This window comes from Dromiciops gliroides, chromosome 6 (genome assembly GCF_019393635.1).
Source record: "Dromiciops gliroides isolate mDroGli1 chromosome 6, mDroGli1.pri, whole genome shotgun sequence".
Classification (NCBI taxonomy): Eukaryota; Metazoa; Chordata; class Mammalia; order Microbiotheria; family Microbiotheriidae; genus Dromiciops; species Dromiciops gliroides.
In genome coordinates, this window is record NC_057866.1 from 260391427 (window position 1) to 260406070 (window position 14644).

The 14644-nt window shown below is 38.7% G+C and overlaps 1 protein-coding gene across 1 annotated transcript in view; it reads right to left on the reverse strand.

Annotated features, from left to right (window-relative positions):
- Positions 1-3761: 3761 nt before the first annotated feature.
- EREG (epiregulin) overlaps positions 3762-14644 on the reverse strand; it is a 31246-nt gene continuing 20363 nt past the window's right edge. The window contains exons 3-5 of the mRNA XM_043973477.1: positions 7414-7537; positions 5839-5988; positions 3762-3897 (exon numbers count right to left, since the gene is read on the reverse strand). Coding sequence (XP_043829412.1) covers positions 3807-3897; positions 5839-5988; positions 7414-7537 — 365 coding nt within the window. The 3' untranslated portion in view covers positions 3762-3806. The remainder of the gene's footprint in view (positions 3898-5838; positions 5989-7413; positions 7538-14644) is intronic.

Sequence of the window (14644 nt, forward strand, 5' to 3'; positions counted from 1 at the left end):
TTTTAATGCAATTCCAGACCTTGGCGTGTTGGTTATTTTAGGACTGTTTTTTTTTTCCATTATTGGAGTATAGTGGATGTTACAGATTCCTGAGAAGTCATGAGTTTAGTATCAAACTTTATAAACTTGTTACCATTCACATACCATATCCTTGACTCTTTAAAGTTATATCTCTGATACACAGCCTTCTTTAAATATTACAGGAAGCAAGGGTGAAGAAAGCCATCAATAGTGAAAAGCATTAAGTACTGAAGCTACATAGAAGGCATTTTATGGACATCTTCAATGTGGGATACTTTGAAACATATGAGAAATGTGAAAACAGCACTGCCCAATGTGTCTACTGAGTGACAAGTGATTTTTATTTGAAAATAAAAGCCTTAGTGGCATTGATCAACTTTTTCTCTTGTATTAGTTTGTATTTCTTTCTTTTATATGCTTTCGCAGTCCAATTACTTATGGAGGTTAGTTGTTTAACTGAATTTTAAAGCTGGGCTTGGGGTGGGGTAGGGAAGGAGTAGGAACTGTTAGAACCAAAACCAAGATCAAACAGTATTGACTTTTTACTTCATTCTGGATTGGCTTTCCTATAGTGAATTCGATATAGATCATGTCTATAAATTAAATGAAGGGATTATCATTGAGCAATTACTTCAGTCAATTAGACAATGGATTGGAAATAGCCAAGGCATAAATACAGATGAAAACATGATGACCTTGACTGGAAACATGATGTTCAGTGTTTACGTAGGTGGTTTTCAAATATGTTGAATGAATGAAATGTTTAAATTTAAATTTTAAACTTTAAAATGTTTAAATCTAAATGTTGGGTTTTTTGGTTTGGTTTTTGCAGGTCAATGAGGGTAAAGTGACTTGCCCAGGGTCACACAGCTAGTAAGTGTCAAGTGTCTGAGGCTACTTTTGAACTCAGGTCCTCCTGAATCCAGGGCCAGTGCTTCATCCATTGTGCCACATAGTTACCCCCAATTTAAATCTTTAAAAAAATTAGATGACAATTTAATTTAATTTGTGCAACCAGAGGAGGTCACGGATTCTTATTACCCTATTTTAATTTAATTTTATCATTGTATTTTTTAGATAAATTTCTAAGATATTTTTTAAAAAGGAACTTATTGAAAACCCTAGTCACAATGCAAAAGTTTACAAGAAATAGGTACTACGTCCAAAGTGTGTGCTTTTATACAAACTTTTATACTGTGTGCTTTTATGCAAACACCATGGTATGATTTATGGCTACCAAAGATAGAAAGTTCTGAAGCTTCTGGAGCTAATGACTGCTGTCCCTAGCCTGTGGTTCCGGGGGTCTATACCTCAGAACACAAGGCAAAGAAAAATCTAGAGAAAAGAGAAGGGAACTCATTTGACACAATCCTAATAGCCTTAGCCTCAATTTCTTTTCTTTTTTTGTGTCTGTGTGAGGCAATTGGGTTTAAGTGACTTGCCCAGGGTCACACAGCGAGTAAGTGGTAGCGTCTGAGGCCGGATTTCAACTCAGGTACTCCTGACTCCAGGGTCAGTGCTCTATCCACTGTGCCACCTAGCTGCCCGCCTTACCCTCAATTTTAATAATTTTTGAACATTCTAATACTTGTTGAAGGGATAGGTTTGCTAAAAGCTGTTCCCAGGAACTGACTTGAGGTTCTTATAGACTATTAATTTAAATTCAAAAGAAGCATGTTGTCTCTTACTTTATGTGTCCTCTTATGACTAGAAAACTTCATAGGAATGTGTCAAAAGAATCCATGACTTACAAACTCAGAGACTGAAATATAATTGCTACAATGTTGATTAGGCAGATAAACCACTAGGGAAAAGGGAGACCTTGTCTATATGTATCTGACTACAGGTTGTTATCTGTGTAGCCATTAGGTTTTTATGTTGGGAAAACTCTACATATCATCAAGGACTAATTTATAATACCCATCTGGCCACTAACACATTGGGTGGACCCCTTCTGGCTGACTTATGGGAGAAAGGACAAGAGTCACACGGGATAGAATATGGTTTGCATCTCTGGAAGACATTTGCAAGTCAATGACATCCCAGCTCCATTGGCATCTTGGAGCATCAAGCCTTGAAGAATCTCACCATGCAACACAAAGCAGTAGGGTAGGATTCACTTTGTAGATGAGAAAACCAAAGGTATGTACATACAGAGTGACTTTTACCTTGCATTACTTTTTTATCTAGTATGAAACCAACCGTTAAATAATATCATGCTTTGAAATATTAATTTAGGCCATCAAAGTATTTCTGTCTGTGCGTGTGTGTTTGTGCATATGCACATGTGTTCTATCCATGTGCCCACACTTTACCAAGGACCTAGTCCTTATCCTATTTCTTAAATGAGATTTTTGTGAAAATAAATGATGAAGAGGCATGGAATCTGTTCTCTCATTTGGGGATTCCCCCACCCCCCAACAATTCAACAATTACAACAATAATAATATAAAAACAACAAAACAATACATTAACAAGCATCTGTTGACTCTTGTTAACATAACACTGTACAAATAGAACTGTTAATGAATTCTCCAATGTTTCATTGTGGTATGGAGGGTCACCCTGGATTCCTGTAGTCTAGGTCAAGAGAGGATATGCAACCAAGCTAGAAAGACTACTGAATATGGGCCTAGTTATACCATGAGCTTGGTGCAGATTTACTAAGTGTCCATTGATTGCTAGATCAACTATCTAAGTTCCAACAGGCTCATTACCTAAAGGTTGGCCGCTAGTGCCGCATTTAAAGAATTATTTTTGTCATAGTAACTCATGAAAACTATGAAGATGTGGAAAATTATGTTTGTTGGTAGAGAAATACACAGTGAGAAAATCTTAAACATTTTGAAATATTCAAATATACAAAGAAGAAAACTGGTAAGATTCTAAGTTGCCTCTCAATACAAAGGATAATTGAAAATTAAAATTATAGCAAAGCATTTTTAAAATTTGCTCATTGAGGAGAATATAACTAGGCCCTGATTCATGTTAATGAATCCCCTGAAGTGGTTGTATTATTCAAGTTTGCATTGCATAGGTTGTGCATTAATTATCATATTTTACCTAATTATAATTTTGATTGGTGAGCATTTGAATACCAGGATTCATTATATACACTAATTGAGACCTAGCTGAATATTTGACCTTTGAATTTCTACATTTATTAAGCCCTAAAATGGAATATGGTACATAGCCATTTGTGGTAAATAGTCATTTCTTACTAGAGAGTGCAGGAAAAAAAAAGTCTCTGCCCAGCCCATTCCCATTGTCCAATTTTTACATTTTTGATTGTTTTGTTTGTCATAGGTTTCCAAGGCAATTTGTGTCTTCACCTTCCAATCCCATTCCTTTGTTATCAATTTTCATGCTCTTTTGCAACAAATTATTATGTAAGAAATGCATTGCTGTCATTTGTCAACATTTACTTGAGTATCCTGGACTCATCCCAGTAGATGACCTTGGATTGGATTCCCATACAAAGGCTTGCAATCTTTGTTGCTTTCAATAAAGCACTTAGCCCAGGAATTTGAATTTCTTATAAAAATTGATTTTATGTATAAAATACTCTATGCACTTTATACTAGCAAACATTTCATAATACAAAAATAATAAAATAAAAATAAAAATAAAATCTTCTCCATGGACTTCTTTTAAAAAGAAAAAAATATATATGGTTTGACCTTTTTTTTTTTGTTTTGAACATAAATATTATTAATAATAAAACAAAACTAACACTAAGAGGTTGTCAGCAGGCAGGTGGTAGGATGTATCATTTGCTTCTTCTTTCAAACTTGTAGCAATGTTGGGTTCTTTTCATCATTTGAAGTCACCCTTTCATACTCCTTGTTTGATTCTTTGCTTTTTCTGTTTTTATACCTGAGAACATGTAAAAATGGGGGGGAAAACCTATCAGTACACAGGCAATAGTAAAGTAAGTCCATCATGTTTAACAATAGAAATAACTATGTGTACTCAAAAGCTGCATGGACCCCCATCTCATATAATCAGTGCTTCCAACATCTGACAGATTTGGGCAGATGGCCTTGACCAAAGTTTAAGTTATCCTCAATGCAAGATAAATAGTCAGGACTTGTCTATTTGTTGATTATCATCAACCATGGGTACATGATAACATGTTTTTTTATTGTTTTTGTTGTTGTTGTTGACTTCATATGATCAAAAATAGAACTATACCATTGAACAACAAAGAGGAATGCCAATCAGACCTTAACTCAAGAATTTGAAGCTTTATAAGAAATATGGCATGTTTTTTTTAAATAACAAACCACTGTTAACCAATGAAATTTTAGATCTAGAGTTGGAAGAGACCTTAGAAGTTGTCTAGTCTAGTCTCCTCATTTTACAGACAAGGAAACTGAGACCAAATAGATAAAGTGATCTGTTCAAGGATATATAAGTAATGAATAGCATAGCTTGGATCCAAACTCAGGTTCCATTTCTCTCTAATACCTACACCCCAAATTCAAGGCATTTCCCCATTAGCCTCTAACCATCCTTATGCCTTCAACTCAGCCACCAACACTTTCACAAATACTCTCAATAAAATGTTCCTTTATCAACAGCTATATAAATACTGCACTTGACAACAACAATTTGCACCCTAAAGGATGATTAATGATGTTTAAATGATGTTTAAAAATGATGTTTAAATGATGTTTAAAAATCATCAATTTTATTTATTGGTTTCTCTCCCTTCCTTTTCCCCTCTCCCTCTCTGTTTAATATGTATCTATAATATAATAACTTCACATAATAATATGTATATATGTTTTATAGAATTTATTTTGACATCACTCATCTTTACCAATATATCCCTCACCTATCTTATAAGAAAAGACAAACAGAGAGAGTGACAGACAGACAGACAGAGACAGAGATAGAGAGACAGAGAGACAGAGAGAGAAAGTGAGCCTATTGGCCCACTATCTCTTTTTCAGTCCTCAGTTTTATGTTCTCTTGCACAGTTACACTTTGAGTCTCAGTAAACAAGTTTTTTTTTTTCTAATAAAGGGCTGTAGGTATGGTTATACACAGTACTTACTCCCTCCCTACTACTATCACTCTTTTCATCTCAAACACTCATGTGCATCTGTGATCTCAATAATTGGGATGTTTCATCCAGTCATGCCAATGATAACTCATCCATGCTTGCCCATCCTGTCCATGAGACCACCTTAGGAGACTACTCAATGTTCTTCCTCACTTTCTCTTGGGATTGCAAGGATGCACAACCCTGAGTGAGTTATATGGTATCTCAGTGCTCCAGATGACATGCAGGAAGCTTAGTTGTAGGTTGTAGAGAAAGTGCCAGCCTCCATTGGAAGAAGTAATTTCTTCATCAGGGAGTTCCTCATACCAATAAAAATCATAAGCCCAGGACCTAACCCCCTTCCCTTTACAGGCCTCCATGCCAACCTGTGTGAATTGGTTAATTTAAGCTAGCAATTATATAGCATTAGAAGAATAAAAACATGTTTTTCTCAATATTATATCTACGTATACTATTTTACCTACTTTACAAATAAGAAACTGAAAGCTCAGAGAGTTTCATCTACTTGTCTAAAATCACACAGTAGATAAATTTCAGAGCCAAGATCTGAGGCTAGGTCTCTGAACTCAAAGCCCAACGATTGCTCTACTACAAACCATTTCCAATTCGTGAATGAACAGACTGAGACTCACATGTCTATTAAGTCTTGATGAAAATTTTGTCTAGACTTTTACCCAACCTATAACTACTCTTCCTAGCTAAAAATATCAGAAGGAAAAGAAGAATGTAAAGAAATTGTGTCTTACCACCTGAGGAAGTAATATATGGACCCAGCAATGATGATCAGGACCAGAAAAACAAGAATGACCGTCAGTACCACATATTCTTTGCTCAAGGGTTTGTGAACAGTTAGTAAAAAATGTTCACATCGGCTGCCAGTGTAGCCCAGTTCACACCTAGGTAAAAATAGAAAAGATAGGTATGATTAATTCATACAAGATTCATCTTGAAGTAAAAGAAAAGTTTGGAATCTTGGCATGGCAGAAGCCATGATCTTGTGAGTTCATTGACATGCTGCTCCCCACTCCCCAATAGAATATAAGCCCCCTGAAGGTAGGGCTTTTTTTCTTTTGTATTTCTAGTACTTGGCAGAGAATAATCCCTTTAACACCAAAGGACAAACAACAAACAACAACAACAACAATTTGTTAAATTGAAAGAATACAAAAATTAAACAATGGAAGGAACAAAGTAATTTCTCATGGCCATGAATGGTTATAAAAGAAAGCATCATTGTATATAAAAATCTGAAAGTTATATTTCATAAAATAGTCTTAGGGGCAGCTAAATGGAACAATTATTAGAGTGCTGCACCTAGATTCAGGAAGACCTGAGTTCAAATCTGACTTCAGTCACTTATTACCTATGTAACACTGGGCAGGCAAGTCACTTTATGGCTATCTGCCTCGATTTTCTCATCTGTAAAATGGGAATAGAAACACCCTCTATCTTACAAGGGTGTTGTGAGGCTTAAGTGAGATAATATTTGGAAAGTGCTATATAAATGCTGGCTATTTATAAAAGAACAAATAAAGTGGAGTTTTTGAACCCTCTAAGTCACCATTTCATTGTTTGAAGTAAATTGTGATTTTATGGAGATAAATGGCTTCATTCAACAGAGTAATTAACTGAACACTCTAGAATAGGGCAGCTAGGTAACATAGTGGTTAGAGGGCCAGCCCTGCAGTTAGGAGAACCTGAGTTCAAATCTGGCCTCAGATACTTACTAGCGGTGTGATCCTGGGGAAGTCACTTCACCTTGTTTGCCTTAGTTTCCTCATGTGTCAAATGAGCTAGAGAAGGAAATGGTTAACTGCTCCAGTATCAGAAAACCACAAATGGGTTTATAGAGAGTAGGACATGAGTAAAATGACTCAACAACTCTAGAAAACATTTGTGCCCATTTACTATTTTTATATTGCCTGAAATTTTCTTCAAATTCATATAAGGCAGGGGCAGCTAGATGGGACAGTAGATAAAGCACCAGCCATGGATTCAGGAGGACCTAAGTTCAAATCTGGCCTAGACACTTGACACTTACTAGCTGTGTGACCCCAGGCAAGTCACTTAACCCTCATTGCCCCATCAAAAAAAAATCCTACAAGGCACACACAAAATACATATCAGTTCAATTCAACCCAAACAAGCACACATTAAGTGCCTACTATGTGCCAGGCACTGTGAGCTCCTAGGAGCAGGGAAGCCATAGGAAGATTATTTTGGCATATCTTCAAAGAATGAATTGGGAAGGGGAGAGTCCAGAAGCTGGTAGAACAATTAAAAAGAAATTATCCAAGCAAGAGGTGATGATGGCCACTTACCTACAAACGTGTTGACTCATATCCACCACATAGCTACACTGCCCATGTAAACAGTAGCCTTGCATGTCCTCTTCACATTTTGTAATTGCCACTTGAGCCACCCGAGGACTGTTTTCCATTTCAACTGTGGAAAGAAGGGAAAACAGATGGGTTCTTTTGATTCAGTCTTATCAAAACTGTTACCTTCACCATAATGATACATGTCATCAAGCTTCCCTGGCAAGCAGGTGAGGCCATTTTCCAAGAACCCAGGCCTCTTGGAGTTTGTTTGGTTTTGTTTTCTTAATAGAGGCATAGAAGCTCTGAGTTGGAAGAACTTTAGAAGTGAGGAAATTGAGCCACTTACCCATGGCATGCCTAAAGTCGGGGGTGACACAGAAAAATATACAAAGTAGCTATCTGCTGGGCCAAGCATGCTATGGCTGTGGGACCAGAGAGCACAATCTTATATGAGCCAATATTCAGGGGCTTCTACTCCTTGAGCAAGAACCCCCATGGGCACATCCCTCCTTGCCAAGTAGTCATCTAGCCACTGCCTAAAGATCAGCATTGATGAGGAATAAAAGGGCACCTAAAAAGCCAGCCTGTGCCTCTTGCCCCATCTAATTTTTAGGAAGCTTTTCCTGATGTTAAGAAGAGCAGGGATTATTGTTTGTCCTTCATTTTCCAAGAGGACCATGATGTTAGGGTGATGTCATAACTTTTAGTAAATTGGATTAAGTGAGGGAGGGCTGTGCAAAATCACCAGCCTCACTCTCTCCTGCAGAGCCATCTGGGTCCTGTGGCAAGATATATATCAGGAAGACTGAAGATGGCCCTGGATATTTAAAGCAATTGGGGTTAAGTGACTTGCATGGCATCAAACAGTTAGTAAGTGTCAGATCAGATTTGGACCCAGGGCCTCCCAACTTTAGGGACTGTGCTCTATTCACTGCACCATCTAGCTGCACCAACTAGGGCTGCTATGTGGCATAATGGATAGTGTGATGGACTCGGAATCAGGAAGACTCATGTTCATGAGTTCAATCATGACCTCAGAAACTTATCAGCTGTGCAACCCTGGATCAGTCTCTTAACCCTGTATGTCTCAGTCAATCCCTTAACCCTGTTTGTCTCTGTTTTCTCATCTGTAAAATGAGCTGGAGAAGGAAATGGCAGACCACTCCAGTATCTCTGCCAAGAAAACCACAAATGAGGTCACAAACAATTGGACAACATTGAAACGACCCAATGATAATAACAACCATCTGAAGTTAAGTTAAACGTTTCTGTGTAATCTCCACCCATTACCCTTAGTTTAATAATAACAGTATTTATATTATATTTAATATAACTTTTACCGATTACTCTTAGTTTGATGATGGTGGTGATGATGGAATTGATATAATCCTTTATATAACTTCCACCCGTTATTCTTTTTTATTTTATTTTATTTTGTTTTTTTGTGGGGCAATGAGGGTTAAGTGACTTCCCCTGGGTCACACAGCTAGTAAGTGTCAAGTGTCTGAGGCCAGATTTGAACTCAGGTTCTCCTGAATCCAGGGCTGGTGCTTTATCCACTGCAGCGCCACCTAGCTGCCCCCATTACTCATAATTTAATAATAATAATAAATAACATTTATATAGCATTTTATAAAATTTCTTCCTACTACTCATAGTTTAATAATAATAATAGAATTTGTATACATTGTGTAACTTTTTCCTATACTCTTATGATAATAATAATAATAATATATCACCTTTTTATAGCACTTTAAGGTTTTCAAAGCACTTAACAAAAATTCTTTAATTTATCCTCACAATAACCCTGGGAGCTAGGTGCTACTTTTATCCCCTTTTCATAAATAAGGAGATGGAGGTAAATAGAGATTAAGCTCAGGGTCACACAGGCAGTGAATGTCTTTGGTGGGTTTTAATGCCAGCTCTTCCTGGCTCAAGATCCTTCAGGTGCTTGAACACAACATCCATGTTTCTCTTAAGTCACCAGGTTGAACATCCCTCAGTTCTTTTAATTTATGCTAATATGGTATCATGTTCAGATCCTGCCTCAAACAGGGCAGCCATAGTGCACAAAGTGCTGGGAGTCAAGAAGACCTAAGTTAGAATCTAGCCTCAGACACTCACTACCTATGTGACCCTGGGCAATTCACTTAACTTCTATCTGCCTCAGTTTCCTCAACTGTAAAACAGAGGTCCTAATAGCACTGACCTCCCCAGGGTTGCTGTGAGAATCAAATGAGATGATAATACCTGTAATGCCCTTAGGACAGTGCCTAGCATACTGTAGACATATAATAAATGCTGATTCTCTTCCTCTTTCCCCTTCAGACACTTTTTGTTTGTGTGATCCTGGGCAAGTTAATTTAACCTCTGTTTGCCTCAGTTTCCTCATCTTTAAAATGTGGCTAATAATAGCATCTACCTCCCAAGGTTGTTGTGTTTGTAAAGAGGCCTAAAAACCTTAAATTTCTCCATAAACTCTAGATATCATCATTACCACTATGATTAATAATAACATGGACTAGAGTTGTTGTCAAGCCTAACCTACCTGTTTGTCCTTATAATCCTCTTCCAATTTTTGTTTGTTTCTTTTTTTTTTTTTTTTTGTAACCTCAGCACAGTGCCCAAGACACAGCTAGGGCTTAATAAGTGCTTGACTGACTTCAGCTACTATCACTCACCCTAACCCTCTAAACAAACAGAAAAGCCTATTCCAAATTGCCAAATTAATGTCCAATTGCCCTCTGGATACCCACCCATCATGGGGTCCTTGTGATGGTCAACTAGTATAATGGATGGAAAAGTTATTCCTTCCCATGCCCCCCCCCTTTTAAATTGGACCTGTGATTTCACTGATAAAAAGAACTGCCAGGGAAAAATCCCCACTATCAGTGTCAGTCAATACCTTTTCTGCAACATAGTCTTAGAGATTTGCCTGGCACACCAAGAGGTTGGAACTTGCCCAAGATCACACAACTAGTATGTGTTAGATGTGAGAGTTGAACTCAGGTTTTCCTGATTCTGAGGCCAGCTTCCTAAAAGCATTGTTTTTCTTTCTCAATAATGTGCATGAAGACCCCTTGAAGAGAAACAAAGCCTGATAGAAACATGAGTTATTAGTACGACTAGTAACAACTGGATTCTCCCAAATACCCACACCCCCATGGAATGTGGGAATCTTCTTCCAAGGAGGAAGAAGATGCAGCCCACATCCTGTTAGAGGGGGTTGGACTCAAGATGCAGAATGAGACATGTTTTGGGACATAGACAATGTGGGAATTTGTTGTGTTACTAGGGTTTGGAGGGGGGTTTTCTTCTTTTATTTTTTCCCAATAGGAGGGAGAGAAAATAAATGCTTATTAATTGGAAGGAATATTTAATTTTAAAAAGAAGAATGTAGGAGAAGACCTCCTTCTCTTCCTTCCTTCCTCCCTCTCTCTCTCCCCACAACCTGTAGATATTGCCTTGGGCAGTGCTGCTGTCTCCCCTTCAGCACTCACCATTGTCATCCCCAATGAAGAGATCCTACGAGCAGCTCCCTTGTGCTGAGCCCTGGGTGTAGCCTGGTATGAAGTAGAACAGGAAGTACCTGATTCTGCAATGCAGCACCTAGGTTATTGCGGACTAGTGCTTAGATGCTGCAGTGTGGTGGGAGGGAGGGGGAGGGAAACATGTCCAACTGATACTGACTTAAAGACCTTGCAGGGACTCTTCCTTTGCATGGCTGATGGCACTGTGAGCTATTCCAACAAGTGTACAATTATCCCAATTCAAGGGGAGACTTACTGAAGCCCACCTGTCAATTGTCCTTAAGGTGTTCATTTGGGGGTAGCACCGTAAGGATCCATGGTCGGTAGTAATCTGGCAGGTCCAAGTAGAGGGATTCAAGGAAATAGGTGATACAAGGAGGGGAGCCCTGAAGCCCCAATTCCCAGTCCCAGTTTCCTTTAATGGAGCTCTGGCACCAGCCCTGAAAGGGCATGTGGTGGTGAGCAGGGGGAAGAGGGCTTTTGGACAAATCTTTTTTTTTCTACTTATTACCTATGTCAATGTCCATGAGTTGTTTTTCTTTTCTGAGACTCAGTTTCCTCAATTGTAAAATGGGGATCAAAGTATTGAACCTAGCCACTTAGCTGGGGGAGGGGTTTGGGAAGCAAGTGCTTTGTAAATTTAAAAAAAAAAAAAGGTTTTGTTTTTTTTTTCCCCATAAAGAATAATAGATAGGGGCAGCTAGGTGGCGCAGTGAATAGAGCACCGGCCCTGGATTCAAGAGGACCTGAGTTCAAATCTGGCCTCAGACACTTGACACTTACTAGCTGTGTGACCTTTAGCAAGTCACTTAACCCCAATTGCCCCGCAAAAAAAAAAAAAAAAAAAGAATCATAGATCTAAACTTGTAAGGGACCTTTGGAGGTGATGATGATGATAAAAATAGATAAAATGTATATAAAGCTTTAAGGTTTGCAAAGAGTTTTACAAATGTTGTCCCATTTTATCCTCACAACCCGTCATCAACAAGCAATTATTAAATGCCTATTATATGCCAGGGTGAGACAGCTAGTTGGTACAATGGATAGAGTACAGAACCTGGAGTCAGTAAGCCTCACCTACCTGAGTTCAAATCTGGATTCAGACACTTACTAGCTGTATGACCTTGGGCAAGTCACTTAACCCTGTTGGCCTCAGTTTTCTCATCTATAAGTGAATGGGAGAAGGAAATGGCAAACCATGCCAGCATCTTTTCCCAGCAACCCCTAAATAGCCTTATGAAGAATTAGATATGATTGAAAAACAACTCAAGAATAACAACATTAAAACTATGTGCCAAGGACTGTGCTTAGGTCTTGGCATACAAAAAGCCCCCCCCAAAAAAAAAATAACCAGTCTATTCTCCCAAGGAAGGAGAAAAGCTTATTTCTGAAGTTCCAGGCACTGAGTTAAGTACTTTTCAAATACTACTTCATTTGATCCTTATAACTACTCCAGCAGATCGGTGCTATAATTGTCTCCATTTTACAGTTGAAGAAACTGGGTCAAACAGAAGTTAGGTGACTTGCCCAGGGTCATACAGCTAGTAAATGTCTGAGGTTGGATTTGAACTCAGGTCTTTCTGATTCCCAGCCCAGTGCTCTATGTATTATGGAAGCATCGTACCCATGTCTCCTTTTTCAAGAATAGTCTAATGAGGGAGATGACACACAAACCACTACATACAAACAGGTTAAATTAGAAATAATAATTGAAGATAATAACCCTGGGAAGTAGGTGCTATTATTATCCTCATTTTATAGAGGAGACAACTGAGGCTCAGAAATGGAACTAATTTAAGTTACTGTGGGGAAAGCACTGGCTCTCCATTCAGAGGACCGAGGTCAAAATTCTCTGATGCTTTCTCCCTTTGTAACCTTGGTCATATAACTTAGCACCCCCACCCCCCTCTTAGTTTCATCTGTAAAAGGAAGGCATTAAACTTTCTTATCTTTGAGGTCCCTCCCATCTTTATATCCCACAGTCCTGTGAAATGAAGTGACAGACAGGAAGATATGATTACTATCAGTCCCACCTACTTTGTGTTAGAACCTCACTTTCCATTCTTGACCTCTCTCTTTGGATTTGATCGTTGGCCTTGTAAAGTTGGACTCCCTTCCCCACCTCTGTTTGACTTCCTGGCTCCTTGCCTTGCCAAACTCCGAGTTCTTCCTGCTGACAGTTGGGGTGTCCCCTGTGTCTGTGGGTATCACCTATTCCCTCATTATTAGCTTCATGGCTCATTAATCCTTCAGTTTCCTGGCACTTCAGGTTATGACAAGCTTTATGAAACTTGAAAGCCCCAAAGGTTGAAAATAAAATAGATTTGAGATAGGCTAATTCCACACATGCAAAAAAAAAAAAAAAAGAAAAGATGTACTGAGTGCTTAGCATGTGCAGACTTCCCCTTATTCAGTTTCATTGATGACTTCTCCCAGGAGAATGTTTTCTGAAAAGAGTTCTGTAGCAGAACTCCAGTATATGACTATTATAAACCTGGGAAAATGATACCTGCATTAGTACAGGGAATTTCCTCTTTGAGGAGTCCCCTACACCTGAAATCACAGGTTCAGTTCTTATCTAATCCCTATGCTAAAATCATAAAAGTCATTCAATGACTAGATTTGGGATAGCTGGATCCAGCTGATGGCTGGATAGAGCTCCAGCCCTGGAGTCAGGAAAAGCTGAGTTCAAGTCTAAGTTAAGACACCTTCTGGATTTGTAACTCTTGGCAAGTTACTCAACCCTGTTTGACTCAGTTTATCCATCTGTAAAAATGAGCAATCTCTGGCCCCAGACACGCCGAACCTGCTTCCAGCCCAGCCAGCTGCTTTGCCTCAAAAACACAAACTCACCAACACCCCAAATCTGTAGCTCTAAGGAGAATTAGCTGTGTAGTCTCCTCTGTTTTTGTCAAACACCAGCAGCTCCTCTGTCTACCTTCCTTCCCCATTCCTCTCAGAAAACTCTCCTCAGAAAAACTCCCTTAACCCTCTTCCTCTAACTGCCTCTAACTATCTTTCCCACAGAAAGTAGTTCTTAGCCAGGCTAAGTTTCCAATTGGCTCAGCACACCCGCATGGGCTGTCTCCATTATAATCTGGCCAGGCCCATGTGGGCGTGGGAAAGCTATCAGGGGAGGCTTAGTTACTTAGTTTCAATAAATGTTCCCTGTGTTCAGAGTTCCTCTTGTTTGTTCAATTATCTCCCAAAGTACACACCCATCTTCTCTTAGGCTTTTAAGCTTACATTTTTTTTCAGTCTGACCATAATGAAGCAAAGATAGGGTTATGGAAACCCCAAATCATAATTAATTCCTTATAGTAAGAACTAAAATATGGAAACTAAGGAGCTGGCCTCCTATTGAGGAGTAGCTAAACAAATTATGGCATATGAACATAAATATTATTGTGCCATTAAAGCTTCTCTGAGAACTTCAGAGGAAATTGGGAAGAGTTCTATGAACTGATACAGCACTAAGTGAACAGAACTAACATAACAATTTATACATTTACAGCAACATTGTAAAGAAAAGAAACTCTGAGAGCCTCTAAAACTCTGGTCAGTGTGATGATAAACCATCATTCCAGAGGGTCAAAGATGGACCAAGCCACTTACCTCCTGACAAAGGGGGTGATGAACTCTAAATGCAGAGAGCGAAGTACATTTTCAGGGATAGACAATGTGGGAATTTGCTTTACAGG